At 46.5% G+C, this 19,549-nt stretch overlaps 1 protein-coding gene across 5 annotated transcripts in view; it reads right to left on the bottom strand.

Annotated features, from left to right (window-relative positions):
* The window catches only part of LOC308678232 (chromodomain-helicase-DNA-binding protein 8-like), a 104,251-nt gene that overhangs the window by 42,578 nt on the left and 42,124 nt on the right, over positions 1-19,549 (bottom strand). For all 5 annotated transcript variants that reach the window (XM_081345284.1, XM_081345283.1, XM_081345286.1 and 2 more), the window contains 11 exons: positions 17,548-17,742; positions 16,697-16,765; positions 12,362-12,417; positions 11,796-11,913; positions 11,615-11,698; positions 9,699-9,836; positions 8,023-8,144; positions 6,535-6,778; positions 3,457-3,633; positions 1,070-1,213; positions 518-773 (listed from right to left, as the gene is read on the bottom strand). In XM_081345284.1, the coding sequence (XP_081201410.1) occupies positions 518-773; positions 1,070-1,213; positions 3,457-3,633; positions 6,535-6,778; positions 8,023-8,144; positions 9,699-9,836; positions 11,615-11,698; positions 11,796-11,913; positions 12,362-12,417; positions 16,697-16,765; positions 17,548-17,742 (1,603 nt within the window). The remainder of the gene's footprint in view (positions 1-517; positions 774-1,069; positions 1,214-3,456; positions 3,634-6,534; positions 6,779-8,022; positions 8,145-9,698; positions 9,837-11,614; positions 11,699-11,795; positions 11,914-12,361; positions 12,418-16,696; positions 16,766-17,547; positions 17,743-19,549) is intronic.

The raw sequence follows: 19,549 nt of genomic DNA, 5'->3' as shown, positions 1-19,549 counted from the left end.
AAGCTCACGCCTACTGCTTCAGTGACTCCATCCATCCACCTCATTCTCTGTCGTCCCCTTCTTCTCTTGCCCTCAATCTTTCCCAGCATGAGGCTCTTCTCCAGTGAGTCCTTCCTTCTCATTAGGTGGCCAAAGTATTTGAGTTTCAGCTTCAGGATCTGGCCTTCTAAAGAGCAGTCAGGGTTGATCTCCTCTAGGAGATCTAGGCAGCTTAATTCTTCCATTATCTCCGTTCTAGGCAGCTCAATTCTTCCTATTATCTCTGTTCTAGCAGGCCCAATTCTTCCATTATCCACACCCCAATTTTCTTCCATTATCCACACCCCATTATCCACACCCCAATTCTTCCAATCACACTTGGCCAATAAAAATTTCTGTTCTATTCTAGGCAGCTTAATTCTTCCATTATCTCCGTTCTAGGCAGCTCAATTCTTCCATTATCTCCATTCTAGGCAGTTCAATTCTTCCATTATCCACACCCCCAATTTTCCCCCCCCATTCACCCTCTGACACTTACCATTGATGAGGTAGGGGTGGTTGCAACACTTGCGTAGCTCCATCATGGTGTTGAGAAGGTTGGGCATGTTGCTGTGCCCCGCCCCCTTGGAGAGGAAGTTGAAGTTCTTCTCTAGGATGGCCCGGTAGTACTTCTTCTGGATGTTGGTCAGCTCTACTTCAATGATAGTTTCTTGCTTGGGGGCCAAATTCTTCTCAACATCCTCCTTCAGCCGCCGGAGCATCATGGGCTTCAAGATTGCTTGCAGTTTCTGCACCTGGAGGGTGAGAGAGAGAGAGAGAGCAGTGGTTAGAGCCCTTGCCACCTTGAGATGGATCAAGCTAAGATTAAGCTAGTTTGTCAGCAGCACTGTCTTCTTAGTCAGATGGACTGAGAAGGATAACCATCTCCTGAAGACGGTTTACCTGGGTTTCATGCACACTGCAGAAGTTTGAGAATGCAGGTAATGGGGGGAAATAAGCCAGACAGGAAGCTGGAAGCAGCAGAAATGGGAGGTTCAGAAAGAGAAGAAAGTGCCAATATCCTAACAGTTCCTTGTTGTTGTTTTTTTACCTGCTCCTCAGTTTTGAGGTCCCCAAAGTCCTTGAGGAACTCCGATTCCGAGGGGAATTGGGAGGGTTCAAGGAAGTGCAGGAGGCTGAACAGTTCTTCCACTGTGTTCTGAAGAGGGGTGCCCGTTAGTAACACTTTATGTTCCTATTCGGGAGGAAGATGGAAGAGACATCACGATAGATGATGGCACTAAGCACCACAGAAAAACAAAATACCAGAGATGGAAGGGACCTTGGAGGTCATCTAATCCAACCCCCCCTGCTAAAGCAGGAAACCCTATGCCCGTGGTGGCGAACCTATGGCACGCGTGCCATAGGTGGCATGCAGAGACCTCACTGTGGGCACTCGCGCCGTCGCCCCAGTCCTAGGCCTTCAGCTGGGTTTTATAAAACCTTTTCGCTTTAGGCCTCCGCCGCCGTGTGCAAAAAAAAAAGTTCAATCAATCAATTTTAACTTCTCGCGGGGAAGAAAAAGATCTTGCAAAGTTGGAATTGATTGATTGAACTTTTTAGTCCCACCCAGTCTGCCGTTCCCACCGCAGCCAGGCCCACCCAATGGGCCAGGCCCACCCAATGGGCCACACCCACCCGGCACCCGACAATACACAAGTGGGTTTTGGGTTGCGGTTTGGGCACTCGGTCTCTAAAAGGTTCGCCATCACTGGCCTATACCATTTCAGACAAGTGGTTGCCCAATCTCCTCTTAAAAAGCTCCAGTGATGGGCGCACCTACAACTTCTAAAGGCAATCCTTGGTGGAGCAGTGGGCTAATGCCTCCTTAAGTAACACCAGCTGCCTGCAATTAGTGCAGGTTCGCATCCCACCAGGCTCAAGGTTGACTCAGCCTTCCATCCTTCCGAGGTAGGTAAAATGAGGACCCAGATTGTTGGGGGCAATTAAGCTGACTTTGTAATAATGCCGCTTGGGGGTGTGTGTGAAAGCCCTAATAAGCAGGCATATACATAGAATGAAGGCTACTGCTAAGCTTGTAAGCCGCCCTGAGTCTTCGGAGAAGGGCGGGATATAAATGGAATTAAAATAAATAAATAAATAAATAAATAAATCCCCTCCACTGATTAATTGCTCTAACTACCAGTACTCTCCTTGATTAGTTTCCATAGAGTTGTGACTGGGCTGATTTTAGGATGTTTTTGTGTGGAGGTCATAAGTGTGAATGCTGTGGTCAATTGTTAAGTGTGAAGCCACTGTTTGTTAGGGTGCCTTTCTGCTGAAAACTGGAAAGAAGCTGCTAGCTTCCAGACATCCTGAGATTACAGCAGACTCACCTATAACTTGCACTTAACAATCCCAAAGTCGCAGCACACTCATCTGTATCTTGCACTTCTACAAGTGTCTGGTTTGGCACAACCACCAAACAGGACAGGCACAGACTTCAGCGTAGAGTTAGGACTGAAGAAAAAAACAACTGCTGCCAGCCAGCCTTCCATTGAGGACTTGTATACCGCACGGGCCAGAAAATATCTACAGACACCTCATATCCAGGATATAAACCGTTTCAAGTCCAATTGAATCCCCCCCACACACACTTTTAGGCCATCACTCTGCTAAACACCTAATTCCCACAGCACTGTCATATTACCCATGTAGTAGGGCTGTACTACTATTATCTTTCTCATCTTTCCTATTACCTTCTCCTATGGGTATCTTACGATTGTATTACTTATGAACCAGAGACAAATTCCTTGTGTATCTAATCATACTTGGCCAATAAATGTTCTGTCCTGTTCTGTTCTATTCTATTCTGTTCCCAAATTCTATTCTATTCTATTCTATTCTATTCTATTCTATTCTATTCTATTCTATTCTATTCTATTCTATTCTATTCTCTATTCCTAATTTCTGTTCTGTTCAATTTCGAATCTCCATTCCATTCCATTCCTAATCTCTATTCTGTTCTGTTCTATTCCTAATCTCTATTCCATTCCATTCCATTCCATATCTCTATTCTGTTTTCTATTCCTAATCTCTATTCTGTTCTGTTCTATTCCTAATCTCTATTCCATTCCATTCCATTCCTAATCTCTATTCCATTCCATTCTGTTCTATTCCTAATCTCTATTCCATTCCATTCCATATCTCTATTCTGTTCTATTCCTAATCTCTATTCCATTCCATTCCATTCCTAATCTCTATTCTGTTCTGTTCTATTCTTAATCTCTATTCCATTCCATTCTGTTCTATTCCTAATCTCTATTCCATTCCATTCCATCCCATTCTCTGAAGGTTCAGCACCCATTACTTCCTATCTCCACAGTAACAAGTCTCAATGTTGAAGGCTCTCCCAAACGGGCATCTCTAAAGCAGCAAATCCAACAATGGTATCCATAAACATCTCTCCCAAGCATACAAAAATGTTTTAGCTCCTACCAGGTCCATATGCTTGAGGCTGTCCAGAAGTTTGCAGTTGCGGTTCTTCAGGCGGTGAGCTTCATCGATGATAACACAACGCCACTCAATCTCCCTAAGCTCGGGGCAGTCCGACAGAATCATCTCAAAAGTGGTGATCAGGGCGTCAAACTTGTAGGCGCCTGGGATCAGGCGACCCTGTTAGGGGCAGAAGCGAGCAAGAAATAAATAAATAAAAAATTCCGATGACAACATTGGCAAAGCAGTTTTCTAGGCAACAGTTTGGAAGACGTTCGGCATGGTCTTCTTTTGGGATGTCGGTGTCACTTGACTTACCGTGTTTCTCTGAAAATAAGACTGGGCCTTATTGTTTTTATTATTTTTTTTGCCTCCAAAAAGAGGCACCAGGTCTTATTTTCGGGGTAGGCCTTACCTCACCTCTGGCACCGACAGCCGGTCCACTTTTTCTGAGGCTGAAGTTCTGCAGCTGCATTCGGGCCTGCATTTTGCAGTCAGGCCTTTCCAGAAGGCCTAAGCAGCCGAGTACCGAGCTATGGATTCAATACATAGCTTGGTGCTTGGCTGCTGAGGTCTTGCAGAACCAAGGCCTTCCGGAAAGCCCTGTGACTTAGAAACGCAGACCTGGCTGCAGAAGAGGCCCCAGAAGAAGTGGGCCGGTGAGGAGAGACCGGGCTACAAGGTAAGTGGATGCGGGGGCGGGTGGGGTAGCTCCATACCCCGACCCTAGCTTAATTTTTAGGTATGTGCCTCACCCCAAAACTAAAGAGATGGGAGTACCAGACCATCTTATTTGTCTCTTGAGAAACCTATATGTGGGCCAAGAAGCAACAGTGAGAACTGGACACGGAAACACTGATTGGTTCAAAATTGGGAAAGGAGTCCGGCAAGGCTGTATACTGTCGCCTTGCCTATTTAAGTTTAAGTTTAAGTTTAAGTTTAAGTTTTATTTAATTTGTATACCGCCCTTCTCCTTGGTAGGGACTCAGGGCGGTTCACAGGGCATATATAAAAAAGACAATACAAAAATTAAAAAAGATTAAACCCATGCCCAATTAAAACTGTAATACAAATCTAAAACAACAAATTAAAACCCATAATCCCCCGTCAGGCCAGACCAGCCATTTCAAATAGGTGGGTCTTCAGGCCACGACGGAAAGTTCGGAGGTCTGATGCCGTCCGGAGCTCTACCGGCAGTTGGTTCCATAATGCCGGAGCGCCCACAGAGAAGGCCCTCCCCCTGGGGACCACCAGTCGGCATTCCTTGACTGGCGGCACCCTGAGGAGGCCCTCTCTGTGGGAACGCACAGGGCGGAGGGGAGTTGACGCCGGCAGCAGGTGGTCCCTGAGGTATCCCGGACCCATGCCATGTAGGGACTTAAAGATCGTAACCAAAACCTTGAACCTCACCCGAAAGACAACTGGTAACCAATGCAGCTCGCGGAGCAAAGGTGTAACATGGGAGTACCGGGAAACTCCCAAGACAACTCTCGCGGCCGCATTCTGTACCAGTTGGAGCCTCCGAGTGGTCTTCAAGGGAAGCCCCATGTAGAGAGCATTACAGTAGTCAAGGCGAGAGGTCACGAGCGCATGAGTGACCGTACACAGGGCATCCCGGTTCAGATAGGGCCGCAACTGGCGCACCAGGCGAACCTGGGCGAAAGCCCCCCTAGTCACGGCCACTATATGATCTTCCAAGGTAAGCCGTGAATCTAGGAGGACTCCCAAGTTGCGAGCCCTATCCACGGGGGGTAAGAGCTCACCCCCCATAGAAAGAGATGGAACATTTTGAATGTCCCGGGATGCCGGAATGTACAGCCACTCAGTCTTGTCGGGGTTGAGTTGAAGTCTGTTCCTCCCCATCCAGACCCGAACCGCCTCCAGGCAACGGGACATCACAGCGAGGGCATCACTGGGGTGGTTTGGGGTCGAAAAGAAAAACTTATTTAACTTATATGCAGAGCACATCATGAGAAATGCAGGGCTAGATGAATCAAAAGTTGGAATTAAGATTGCTGGGAGAAATATTAACAACTTAAGATATGCAGATGATACCTCTCTAATGGCAGAAAGTGAAGAAGAACTAAAGAATCTCTTGTTGTGGGTGAAGAAGGAGAGTGCAAAAGTTGGGTTGAAACTTAACATTAAGAAAACCAAGATCATGGCATCCGGCCCTCTCAATTCCTGGCAAATAGATGGGGAAGAAATGGAGGTAGTGACAGATTTTATTTTCCTGGGATCCAAGATCACCGCAGACGGGGACTGCAGCCAAGAAATTAAAAGATGCTTGCTCCTTGGGAGGAAAGCCATGGCAAATCTAGACAGCACACTAAAAAGCAGAGACATCACCCTGTCAACTAAAGTACGTATAGTCAAGGCTATGGTCTTCCCAGTTGCAATGTACGGCTGTGAAAGTTGGACCGTAAGAAAGGCTGAGCGCCAAAGAATTGAGGCCTTTGAACTATGGTGCTGGAGAAGACTCCTGCGAGTCCCTTGGACTGCAAGGTGATCAAACCGGTCTGTCCTAGAGATCAACCCTGACTGCTCTTTAGAAGGCCAGATCCTGAAGTGGAAACTCAAATGCTTTGGCCACCTAATGAGAAGGAAGGACTCACTGGAGAAGAGCCTAATGCTGGGAAAGGTTGAAGGCAAGAGAAGAAGGAGACGACAGAGAATGAGGTGGCTGGATGGAGTCACTGAAGCAGTAGGCGTGAGCTTAAATGGACTCCAGAAGATGGTAAAGGACAGGAAGGCCTGGAGGAACATTGTCCATGGGGTCGTGATGGGTCGGACACGACTTCACAGCTAACAACAACCCCCCAAAATCAAGCTAGGGCTTACTGTTGGTGTAGGCCTTACTTTTGGGGAAACATGGTACTTAACAACTGCAGTGATTAGCTTAAACAAAAAAAGGTTGCAAAAATGGGCACGGCTTGGTTAATAACAGTCTTGCTTAATAACAGAAATGACTGTGGTCATTTAAGTTGAGGACTACCTGTATATTGTGATCTTCCCCCTCCCGTCTCAACCAAAAGTTCCTCTGCATTGCCTGATGGGTCCAAAAGTCTCTCCACACCCTACCCGGGAATCCTTGCAGTACATCTCATATTGTTGAATCATCTGGCGGGATGCCAAGCTGCCGTGGTACACAATCGTGTTCATCTCGGTCCAGGTGTTGAATTCCCGTTCCCAGTTGGTGATGGTGGACAGAGGGGCAATGACCAGGAAGGGCCCCCGGATTCCCACGTTGTAAACTTCCTCCAAGAAGGCGATGGATTGGATGGTTTTACCCAACCCCATTTCGTCGGCCAGAATGCAATTTTGCCTGTTAAGAGGGAATGAAGCAAAGGATGAGCTGGAGGTACGATTGGAAGGGGTAGACATGTTTGCACCAAATCCTCATACCCAACCTCCCCTGTCAATTCGAAATGGAATAAAATATAATAAGGAGGAATATCTACGGAGATTCTCAAATCAACCGATTCTCAAATCAACCATGTCCCAAAGGTGCTTTTTCAGGAGGCAACTGGACTTTCTTGTTTTTCTTTGAAGACGTTTCTTTTCTCATCCAAGAAGCTTCTTTGGCTCTGACTGGATGGTGGGGAATGGAAGGATTTATACTCGTTGCAGAGAGCTGGTCATTTGCCTTCTTTTAGCGAGTCAGTGGCCACTTGTAGGTTTATCTGTGTCCTCAAGGTCACCTGAGTGGTGCCAATGGGTATGGAGCCTTCTTGGAACTGCTGAAAGGATTGTGTTGTAGACTGGAGATAGATGATGTCATGTCCCTCCCTCTCTGCTGAGAGAGGGCTGTTCAGTTTTGACACAGTTGGCCTCTTTGACCCCTCTTTCAAGCCAGCAGTCCTCTCTGTCCAAAATGTGGAGAGAAGGATACAATATCATCCGTCTCCAGTCTACAACACAGTCCTTTCAACAGTTCCAAGAAGGAACTGGATGATGGAGAATGAAGGATTTATACTCCTTGAAATATGAAACTATGACCTGGGTGACTGGGAATCTCCATAGACATCCAGTTTTGTTTCCCATTCGGGACAAAGGGCTACTTTGTTCTGAATTTGAAGCCAACCATTTCAACCTTGAGTTATATTATTTTACATCCCTCCTTCGGTTAATGGTGCTGTGATTAAGAATTCTCTGCCGTTGGTTTTGGAAAAACACCACTCAAAATAATGAGGCTGGGGTGGGAAGCAATAGCACTTAAACTTATATACCGCTTCACAGTGCTTTACAGCCCTCTCTATAAGGAGTTTACAGAGTCAGCATATTGCCCCCCCCGCAATGCAATCTGGATCCTCATTTTACCAACCTCGGTAGGATGGAAGGCTGAGTCAATCTTGAGCCGGTCAGGATCGAACTCCTGGCAGTGGGCAGAGTTAACTTGCAATACTGCATTCTAACCACTGCGCCACCACGGCTCCTGGCCACGGCTCGAAATCCCAGCCTTCACAACCGACAACGGAAAGCACAAAATTCTCCGATTTTTCCACCGAGAACCAAATCCCCTAACCAAAGCTGCCTTTCTCCCGTGGGGTTTCCTGCCCGTAGCCTCACCTATTGTACCAGTTGAAAAGCAACCAGTTCACGCCCTCCAGCTGATATTCACGCAACTGATTGCCGTTCTTGTACTCGTGCGAAAGTTCCAGCTTTTTCCAGGAACCTGCCTGGGGTCGAGCCTAAGGAATGAAGGTTTACAGTTAGGCACCAAAATATGTCAAATGAGGGGAAAGCTTTTGTCAAACTGGCTGAATGCCAACGGAAGGGTACTTCTGATTCTGTGGCTAAGGCTAGTTACACTTCATTCGTCCGAGTCACTAATTCTGCGAGCGACCTTCTTATAAAAGAAATTCAGCTCCTGAAAGTTTCTTCTCCTTCTTGTTTTGTCTTCTATCAGAGGCTGGTAATATCAACGTTAACCGTTGTTTTATGTTACTGTACGAAACAAAGATGTTTTAACCACAGGCAAACCACATAGGGAGTTTTGCATCATGATATGTATTGTCTGCCAAGTTCTGTACTCCTTTCTTTTCTTCCCTTTCTCTTTCTTTTCCTTCCTTTCCTCTTTTCCTTCCCTCCCTCCCTCCCTCTTTTTCTTCCTTCCTTCCCCACCTGCATTATTTTTACAAATAAACCAAGATGGCAAACATATCCAACCCGCCTTTCTCCTTCTATTTTCCCCACAACAACCCTGAGAGATGAGTTGGGTTCTTAGAGTGACAGATCCAAAGTCACCTAGCTGGTTTTCATGCTTAAGGCGGGACTAGAACTCAGTCTCCTAGTGATTGGCCCCAAATCACTGTCAGCTTTCATGCTTAGGGCGGGACTAAATTCAGTCTCCTAGTGATTGGCCCCAAATCACTCAGTCAGCTTTCATACCTAGGGGGGGACTAAATTCAGTCTCCTAGTGATTGGCCCCAAATCACTCAGTCAGCTTTCATGCTTAGGGCGGGACTAAATTCAGTCTCCTAGTGATTGGCCCCAAATCACTCAGTCAGCTTTTATGCCTTAGGGCGGGACTAGAACTCACCCAGCTGGCTTTTATTGGCTAAGATGAGACTAGAATTCACTAATTAAAGAAAAGCCCGGAGGGAATACCACTACTAATAATAACTTCTACCAATTATTAAATCTGCAATGGATTTTGGTTTTTCTTTCCTCCCTGTTCTGCAATAATGAGCCAGGTACCAGGGATCATTTAAGTGTTGTTTTTTTTGCAGTACCAAGGAGAGTTAAAAATTCCCCTGCCACCTGTAAAGGAGTAAGTATCCAAACAGACATGGTTCCAGAATAAGGTAAAGGTTCCCCCGCACATGCATGCTAGTCGTTTCCGACTCTAGGGGCCGGTGCTCCTCTCCGTTTCAAAGCCGAAGAGCCAGCGCTTGTCTGAGGATGTCTCCGTGGTCATGTGGCCGGCATGACTAGACGCCAAAGGCACATGGAACGCTGTTACCTTCCCACCGTAGTGGTCCCTATTTTTCTACTTGCATTTTTACGTGCTTTCGAACTGCTAGGTTGGCAGAAGCTGGGATGAGTAACAGGCGCTCGCTCTGCTATGCGACGCTCGGGATTCGATCCGCCAAACTGCCGATCTTCTGATCAACAAGCTCAGTGTCCTAACCCACTGAGCCACCGTGTCCCCTCCAGAACACTACTGGACAAAACTAGAAGGTCAAGTCAGCGCAGCAGATAAGGCCGAGACTTTTGCACTTGGGGAATAAGTTGCCACTCACCACCCGTTTGAGCTCAGGGTGCCTGGACTGGATGCGTTTGAACTCTCGGACCTTCCCTTCGTCCACGTCTTCTTTCAGCTCCCATGTGCTGTCTTCGTAAGGGAGCGAACACCACTTTACCAGGTAATAGATCACGGGCTACACAATGTTTGCGGGATGGAGAGAGAGGGAGAGAGAGAGGGTGGGGGAGGGAGAGAGAGGGATGCAAGTACCGCTTTAGTCTTGTTTATTCATTTGTTCAAATGGCTTTTCTCTCAAACTACCGTAAACAACTCACAGAAATCCAATGTTTTAAAGCAATAAACCCCCCCCAAGATCAAAGCAAATTAAATATAATGAAAACACGGACGGCATCAAAGGCCGAAAAGACGTCTCTTTAGCGAAATCAGGAATGTAGCAAAAACGGTGCTCTGTTTGGGTTTTGGAACACCATCTTTTAGCATGCTAGGAAAGCGTGTTTGAATCTTGGGGATGAGGGATGTTTGGGGACATAGCCCAAGACAAGTAGTCCCCAGTTTACAACTATTCATTTGAGGATGGTCTGGAATTATGACAGTTTCGGAAAGAGTGCTTTAGGGCCCGTAAAGCATTTCTGGCTGATGCAAAATGTCGCACTACCACCCCCGTGGCCTTAGAATCACAATCTGTGTGCTTGGCAACTGTTCACACCGCCATTTGCAATCTTCTCTGCTGGCTTCCCCAGGTCAAATGGGGAAGCCGGCGGGAAAGGTTGCAAGCTGCCGCTGCCTGCAAAAAAAGAGGGCTCTCTTTGGTTTCTGCCGACTGGCTGATTCCTGAAGGGAGCTGAACTCCTTCGGCAGAGTGCAATAAAGAGCCAAAATCCTGACGATTTCGGCTTAATTACTGCGCCCCGCCAACCCACAGAGATGAGAGGAAGCCAAAATTCAGAGAGCAGAGAGTTAGTGGAGTAAGGTAAGCAGCGTGGGGTGTGTCTCAGGCAGGTGGGAGAGACCCTGCACAGGTTAAGTGCGTGTGTTTTTTTGCTCAGGATCGGAAAATCCCATTTGGATTTCAGCAGAGAGGATTTTTTAAGTTCCCGGGCAGAGAGGCAGCGGGGCTAAGGAAAGAAGCACAGGGTACCTCAGAGGGGTGGGGGGAACCCTGGGAAACTGCACACAAGTGGCTCTCTGCTCAGGGGGTCGCAAATCGTGCTTGGATTTCGGCGGGGAGCTATCAATGGCTACCAACATTAGCCGGCTGTTTGTTTACCTCTCGAGTCTTAGGGAGCAGACCTGCGTATGTGATTGCCAGAAATGGACAATGGAAGGGGACCCTTTGGCCTCTGGTTTTAAAAAGTTTATAAAACTTTCCAAATGCATTCAGCTGGCCACTGTGGGACTCTCGAGTGCCAGAGCAGAAAAAAACAACCCACCATCCAGATCCAGCATGGTTCTTCTGACGTTCTTAGGTAGCTATTGCTTTCTCATTAGGTAGCCGGTATTTAAGTATCTTATTTAAGTAAAAGCTGTAGTGGCGCAGTGGCTAGAATGCAGTTGTTGTTGTTAGTTGCGAAGTCGTGAAGGACCCATTGCGACCCCATGGACGACGTTCCTCCAGGCCTTCCTGTCCTCTACCATCTGCTGGAGTCCATTTAGGCTCACGCCTACTGCTTCAGCGACTCCATCCAGCCACCTCATTCTGTCAGAATGCAGTATGGTAGGCTAACTCTGCCAACCGCCAGAAGTTCAATCCTGACCGGCTCAAGCTTGACTCAGCCTTTCGGCCTTCCGAGATCAGTAAAATGAGGACCCAGACTGTTGGGGGGTAATAGGCTGGCTCTGTAAACTGCTTAGAGAGCGCTGTAAAGCACTGTGAAGCGGGATGTTGTAAGTCTAAGGGCTATTGCTATTTGCATGTCCTACCCCGTCAAGTTAATCTGAAAAGTAGCAACACACCTCCCCATTGTCCTTGTCAATGCTGTGCGATTCATCCAAGATGCGGTCAACCTCCACGTAGTCTGGGTTGAAAGGTTCTTCATCCTAAAGAGGCAGGATAGCAGTGTAAGGCAGTGTTGACCTCTGCAGGAGTACTAGCAACTGGAATTAAACCAGCTTAGGTTTCTATCATCATGGGTACCTCATGAAAGAAGTGTCTCATCTGAGCCATTTTGGTCTTAAACCGTTTGAGCTTCTGGTGGATCCTCTTGTCCTTCTCCAGCTGAGCAATGGTGGCCCATTCACAGTGCAAGTAAGAGCTTGGGGAAGAATTGGAACAGAAAGTTGGGGAGAAAAGAGAGAAGGGTATTGTAAATGATCAGCATCTAGAACTGGATCAATGGAAAGAGGTGGGATCCTTGGTGCTTTTCTTGCAAATGGTTCATTACCCAACTACGTAACGTCCTCACTTATAACAGGTACTCTGGAACATCAACACTGATGTTACCTAGTTGGGTAATGAAATGACTGCAAAGAAATAGCCAAGCTTTCTGAGAATACCAGGGATCCCACAGTTCAACCACGAGAGTGATCTGGCTCCAGAACTTCATTCTTTCCCAAAACTGGGTCAATCCAAGCATTCCATTAGTGTTTTGATGGGATGGGAAACAATGGTACAAACACAGACCGAGATCTGCGTTTCACACCTTCTGTTAAACCGCCCAGCGGTGGGAACGTTTGAAAAGTAGAGGAGGGTGGTGTACTTACTAGTTTTTGTACTTCACAAAGAATTCTTCTGCTTCTGTGAACTGCCCATTGGGTAGCTGCCGATGGAAGAAAGAAACACACAAAATCAGAGAACTGAAGGCATAGGGGAGCTGTTCCAGCTAAGGAGGACGGCAGAATAACAGAGTGGGAAGGGACCTTGGAGGTCTTCTAGTCCAACTCCCTAATCAAGCAGGAGACCCTATTCCATTTCAGACATTGGATGGTGGTCCAATCTCTTCTTAAAAACTTCCAGTGTTGGAGCACTCGCAATGTCTGGAGGCAAGTTCTTCCAGTGATTAATTGTTCTAACAGTCAAGAAATTTCTCCTTAATTCTAGGTTGCTTCTCTCCTTGTTACGTTTTTATCCACTGCTTCTTATCCTGCCTTCAGATGCTTTCGAGACTCACTTAATCTCCTCTTCATTGTGGTAGCCCCTTAGACATTGGAACATTGCTATGATGTCAGCCCTCGTCTGCCTTTTCCCTAGACTTGACATACCCAACACTTGCAATTGTTCTTCGTATGTTTTAGCCTCCAGTCCCCTAATCATCTTTGTTGCTCTTCTCTGCACTCTTTCTACTGTAGAGTCTCAACATCTTTTTTTATATTGTGGTGACCAATACTGGATGCAATATTCCAATGTTCAAATACAGTATTTGCATCTGGATTCACAACCACTATCAAACTCAGTTTGAAGAACACCAAGAAGTAAAAAAAATCAAGTCTCCTCCTTGATAGGGCTTTGCTAAGAGAGCACAAGCAGTTGACTGCTGTACCTATAAACTATCATATTCTGAAATGCAATCATGTTATAATTTGAAGCCATGTCATCCTTGTTCTGTATAAGCCTGTAATAACCGTGGGAAGAGATTTCACTATAGACTTCTCAGCTCTTCCCACCTCCAACCTAACAACAGGTAGAGCTTGACTGTTACAGTGGTCACGATATGTATTTTTCCAGTGTGATTAATGGAATAATTTTTTAAAAACACACACACAAAAGAGCAGATATCATGAACATTTGTTGTTCATTTCTGTCATGCTGAGAGGACAGCTAAAGGCAGCTTAGCCCGAACCACCTAATTTCCCCATCCAACTGTCAAGAACAATGTCTCAACATTTGAACACTACTAAATAGATTGGAGGGACGCGGTGGCTCAGTGGGTTAGGACGCTGAGCTTGTCGATCAGAAGATCGGCAGTTTGGCGGGTTGAATCCCGTGTGCCGCGTAACAGTGAGCGCCTGTTACTCGTCCCAGCTTCTGCCAACCTAGCAGTTCGAAAGCACGTAAAAATGCAAGTAGAAAAATAGGGACCACTATGGTGGGGAGGTAACAGCGTTCCGTGCGCCTTTGGCGTCTAGTCATGCCGGCCACATGACCACGGAGACGTCCTCGGACAAGCGCTGGCTCTTCGGCTTTGAAACAGAGATGAGCACCGGCCCCTAGAGTCGGAAACGACTAGCACACATGTGCAGGGGAACCTTTACCTTTAAATAGATTGGATGGTTAAACCCCCATATGCAGACTTGTTGATTTAGAAAACTCTATTCCCCCCAGGACCAGTTTGCTTGAAAAGACGGGGAGGAGAGAACTTGACATTTAAGGAATATGTTTGAGGAAAATTCAGGACAACAAAAGAGAGAAAACAATTAACGAGTGGAACATCTGATTTAAGTTGGGTGCTTCATCACTGGAGGTTTTTAAGAAGAGATTAGATTGCCATTTATACAGAAAGATATAGGGCCTTCTGCCTGAGGAGGAAGTTGGACTGGAAGACCTTCCCCACGCTGTTATTCTGTTATTTGTTTTTCAGGGGAAAAGACATGGGATAAAAAATAATAATCCTAATCTACATAAAACTGGGGTGAGGGACTAATTTAATTTTTATAATGTTTTCCAAACCTCTGGTTCTTGGTGAATTATATTCCATTTTGGTTTCCAACACTGTTTTTAAACTGTTTTTTGAGTTTTTCAATGATTTCACTGAGAATGCGGAATAAAATCTTACAATTACATTTAGTCTCCTAATTGTTCCTGTTAATGAACTCATCATTCACCATAGCAGCGTAAGAGTTGGAAGAGAGACCTTGGAGGTCTTCTAGCCCAACCCCCTGCTCAAGCATAAAATCCTATAGCTTTTCACACAAATGGTCGTCCAATCTCTTCCTAATGTTGGAGCGTTCACAACTTCTGGAGCCAAGTCATTCCACTGATTAATTCTTTGAACTGCCAGAAAATTACGTCCTTAGTTCTAGGTTGCTTCTCTCCTGGATTAGTTTCTATCTATTTCTTCTTTTTTCTGCCTTCAGGTGCTTTGGAGAATAGGTTGACCCCCCTCTTCTTTCTGGCAGCCCCTCAAATATTGGAATACTGCTATAATATCACCCCTAGTCCTTCTTTTCATTAAACTAGATATACTCAATACCTGCAACCTTTCTTCACATGTTCTAGCTGCCAGTCCTCTAATCATCTTTGTTGCTCTTCTCTGCACTCTTTCTAGAGTCTCAACGTCTTTTTTACATCGTGGTGACCAAAACTGGATGCAGTATTCCAGGTGTGGCCTTACCAAGAAATTGTAAAGTGGTATTAGTACTTCACGTGATCTTGATTCTATCCCTCTGTTAATGCAGCCTAGTACTGTGTTGGCTTTTTTGGCAGCTGCAGCACACTGCTGGCTCATATTGAAGTGATTGTCCACTAGGAAGGACTCCAAGATCCCTCTCACAGTTACTACTATCGAGCAAGGTACCCCCTATATTATACCTGTGAATTGATTTTTCCTGCCTAAATGTAGAACCTTACTTTTTTCACCATTGAATTTCATTTTGTTAGATAGTGCACAGTGTTCGAATCTGTCCAGATCCTTCTGTATTTTAAACCTATCTTCTGGAGTATTGGCTATTCCTGCCAGCTTGGTGTCATCTGCAAATTTGATGAGTTCTCCATCTATCCCCTTGTCCAAATTGTTGATGAAGATGCTGAAGAGCACTGGGCCCAGAACAGAGCCCTGGGGCACCCCACTACACACTTCCTTCCATGTAGATGCAGTTCCATTGAGGACCACACGCTGAGTACGGCCTGTCAGCCAGCTATGAATCCATCTGGTGGTGATGCTATCTAACCCACATTTTTCTATCTTGTCAAGTAGTAGGTTGTGATCTACTTTATCAAATGCCTTACTGAAGTCCAAGTAAATTATATCTACAGCATTCCTCTGTAGATATACCTCCTGTCTGTTACTAGACTTACGAGACTTGTATTCTAAATGGCTCCCTGCTGAAGCATCGATTTGTAAAATAAATAAAAGAATTAAAATATTTTTTTTAAAAAATGGCCACTAGGGCAAACAAATTAATTTGTGAAAAGCTGGTTATCTGTCCCTTTGTCCATCCATCCATCCAACTCCTCTAGCCTAACCATCTACACAACGGTATTTATTTATTTAGCGTATGGCTGGTCACAAACAATATTAAAAACATTTCATATTTACAAGTTAAAAGAGTTAAAACCATTAAAAAAGAAGCAGTAATAAAACCTAAGAGGAAACCGGAAATAACATTTCAGAATTTGATGTCGGGTTTGGACTGCCGTAGCTACCGTTGTTACGCAGAGGAAGTCCTTAAAATCTCCTGGGTATTTTCTATGAATGCATTCCCTCACTGTATGTTGGATAGTCTGTCGGGAAGCTCCGCAATCACATTGCGCTGAAGATGTCTTCCCCCATTTATACAAAAAATCGGCACACACCCCATGAGTCGTTCTAATTCTGTTGTATGTCACCCATGTGTGTCGGGGTAAGTTGAACCCTGGAGGTATATTATTAGGATTAATATGCTCGAAAATATCTTGGGAGGTATAGCTACTCCATGCTTCCATCCACTTTTGTGTGGTGCTCTGATGTTCGGCCAGCAGCTTAAGCGCTGTAAGGAGTGGTGGGTTTCTTGACTTTAGTCGACCTCTTAAAAGAACAGAGGTATAACCATGAATAGGTAGAGAGGAATTTAGCAGGATCTTATTATACTCCCGAAATAAGAGCTTCTTGTCGTCGTAAGTGCGGGGGGAGTATATGGCTAAGAACTGGTAGCCAGTGAATAGGTCTTACGACGTTATATCCTAATAATCCTAGCGCGCTGAGGGGAGAATTCTGAGCCTCAATCTTGGAAGGTCTGCTATGAAAGGCAAGGGCAAAACAAGGTAAAAGGGACTCTTGTGTGGCTTCGGACTCTTCCCTCTCCTCCCCCATCAAGGAAAGCAAATCCTTAGAATAAAGCAGGGCAGAGGCAGCTGGAAAGCCGCAAGTCATTCAGCCCTGGCGGCAGATCAAAGATTCTCACCTCCTTCTTCACTACCCGCATGGACAGGACCTTGTCTACGATGGCAGCGTCCTCTTCGCTGGGGTTTTCCTGCGGGCAGAAAGGGTAGGGGGGGGAGAAAGAAAGGGGCGGCTTAAAGGAAGTTTAAAAGTTACAGTCGTAAGTTGAGGACGACCTGCAGAGGCAAACGATATCCCTGATTTCACCATGGAGCAACCTGGGGCAAGAGGCATTCCAGATTTTGCAAATGCTGCGCAGAATAGTCGACATATTATAGGCCAGGGGTAGGCAACCTTGGCTCTTTTAGGACTCGTGGACTTCAACTCCCAGAATTCCTGAGCCAGCCATGCTGAGGAGAAAGAGAGAGGTTTCCAAGCTGAGCCATGCTGGCTCAGGAATTCTGGGAGTTGAAGTCCACGAGTCATAAAAGAGCCAAGGTTGCCTACCTCTGACCTAGGCTTAGGCCGCTTTATGACTGGTGGACTTCAAGTCCCAGAATTCCTGAGCCAGCCATGCTGAGGGGAAAGAGAGAGGTTTCCAAGCTGAGCCATGCTGGCTCAGGAATTCTGGGAGTTGAAGTCCACGAGTCATAAAAGAGCCAAGGTTGCCTACCTCTGACCTAGGCTTAGGCCGCTTTATGACTGGTGGACTTCAACTCCCAGAATTCCTGAGCCAGCCAAGCTGAGGAAAAAGGGAGAGGTTTCCAAGCTGAGCCATGCTGGCTCAGGAATTCTGGGAGTGGAAGTCCACGAGTCATAAAAGAGCCAAGGTTGTCTATCCCTGTATCTAGGCCTTAGCAAATCAGCCGGGGGGGGGGGGGGAGGGGAGGAGGTTATGAGGATACGACGTTCCAGACTAAGGAAGTCCCTTACCACGAAGAACTGCATTGAAGGCAACGTCTCGCCCTCAGGGATGGGTTCTGGAGCAGGGGGTTCCGGAGCTGGGGGTTGTTCGGTCTTGATGGGCCCCATCACATCCAGCTCCTCATCTTCTTCGTCATCCGTGATCTTGATGTCCAGATCTTCTGTGTATTTCTTTCGCTTCACCTGACGGTTCGAACGCCGTTTCTAGAGGCAGGGAGAAGAGGAGATAGGTTTGAGGAAAATAACATGCCATTAAAGAGAGAGAAAAAATATTCCGCATCTATTGAAGGAAAATATTTGTAGCCCAAGGTTGAAATGAGGGGTCCTTGCTGCTCTCTGAGCTGAGCTTGCTTGTTTTCTTGCACATGGAATCAGGGTAGCACACAAGCCAACTAAGGCCCTTCAAAACATCCCAAGCAGACCAACCCCAGAAGGAAAAACAAACAAACAAAAAACAGGAGTCATCTACAACAGGGCTTTTCAACCAGTGGTACGGGTACCACCTGTGGTACATTGGCACCTGGCAGGTGGTATGCGACCATCCTAGAAAAGTGGTAGCGGGGGAAGGGAATGAGCTGAGCCGGTGGCAGCACCGCACAAGCCTGAGCGAGAGACGGCTGGAGCTGCAGGGCTGTCAGGACTCAGCGAAAGCGCCAGGATCAGCGCTTCTTTGGGGCTGTGAGGGCTCAGTGGAAGTGCCAGGATCGGCACCAGGCTCCAGCTGGAGCTCGGCACCGATCCTGGTGCTTCTGAGCCCAGAACAAGCGCCAATCAGCTGGAATGTTGCAGCATCTCCAGGGTCTTGTGATTTACATTCAGATGCTTGGCAACTGATTCCTATTTATGACGGTCACAGTGTCACAGGGTCATGTGAAGTGACCAAAACCTGCTGCAACCACCCAGCAGACGAGGGGAATAAAAACCAAACACCCCCCGCCCCACCCCCGCTGCCTATCCTCAACAGAAATGCTCACAACAATGAAAACCTCGGACAGGAGGAAGAGTGCTGCCGGGCAGGCAGGCAGGTGTCTTGCTCAGCTGTGGCTTGGGGGGGGCACTTTTTTCAGTGCCATTGTAACTTCGAAAAGTCACTAAGCGAACTGTTGTAAGTCGAGGACTACGTGTACTTTATCACTTTTTTCCTTTTTTTTTTTTGGGTCAGGTTTTCGACACCATGCTAGGTGACTGGTGGTACTCGGATGTTGCCATATCCTAAAAGTGGTACAATGGGTGAAAGGGTTGAAGAGCCCTGATCTACAACATACAGAGTAACACCTGCAACCGCCACTATGTAGGACAAACAGGCAGAAGACTGGCAGAACGCATCCAGGAACCCCAACTGGCAGTCAAAAGGCGTGACGAAAATTTCACAACACATAGACTTCGCCAGAGTTTCAACTGGGAATAATGTGACAATCCTAGACCAGGCCAAATCCAAAAAATGCCAGGGAATTTCTAGAAGCCTGGCAACTCTTGACAAATCAGCCATCGATAGACACATAGACATTAACAACATCTATAGACCACGCAGGAGGGACGCGGTGGCTGTGGGTTAGGATGCTGAGCTTGTCGATCAGAAGGTCGGCAGTTTGGCGGGTCGAATCCCGAGTGCCGCGTAGCAGAGTGAGCGCCTGTTACTTGTCCCAGCTTCTGCCAACCTAGCAGTTCGAAAGCACGTAAAAAATGCAAGTAGAAAAATAGGGACCACTACGGTGGGAAGGTAACGGCGTTCCGTGCGCCTTGGGCATCTAGTCATGCGGACCACATGACCACGGAGACGTCCTCAGACAAATGCTGGCTTATTAGAAGGCTGATGCTTTATGAAACAAAACTATGACTGGGTCTGGATATCCTGCTTTGGATTTTAGCTGGGGGAGCCAAGCATTTGTATAAAGACAATTTCTGTGGCCACACTGCCAGCATGGCTATACGCCAAAGGTGTGCATGGAACCTTCTCACTGAAGTGGTACCCATTTATCTACTCGCATTTGCATGCTTTCGAACTGCTCGG

Source organism: Vipera berus (assembly GCF_964194415.1).
Source record: "Vipera berus genome assembly, chromosome: Z".
Classification (NCBI taxonomy): domain Eukaryota; kingdom Metazoa; phylum Chordata; class Lepidosauria; order Squamata; family Viperidae; genus Vipera; species Vipera berus.
This window is presented reverse-complemented; position numbering and strand designations above follow the sequence as displayed.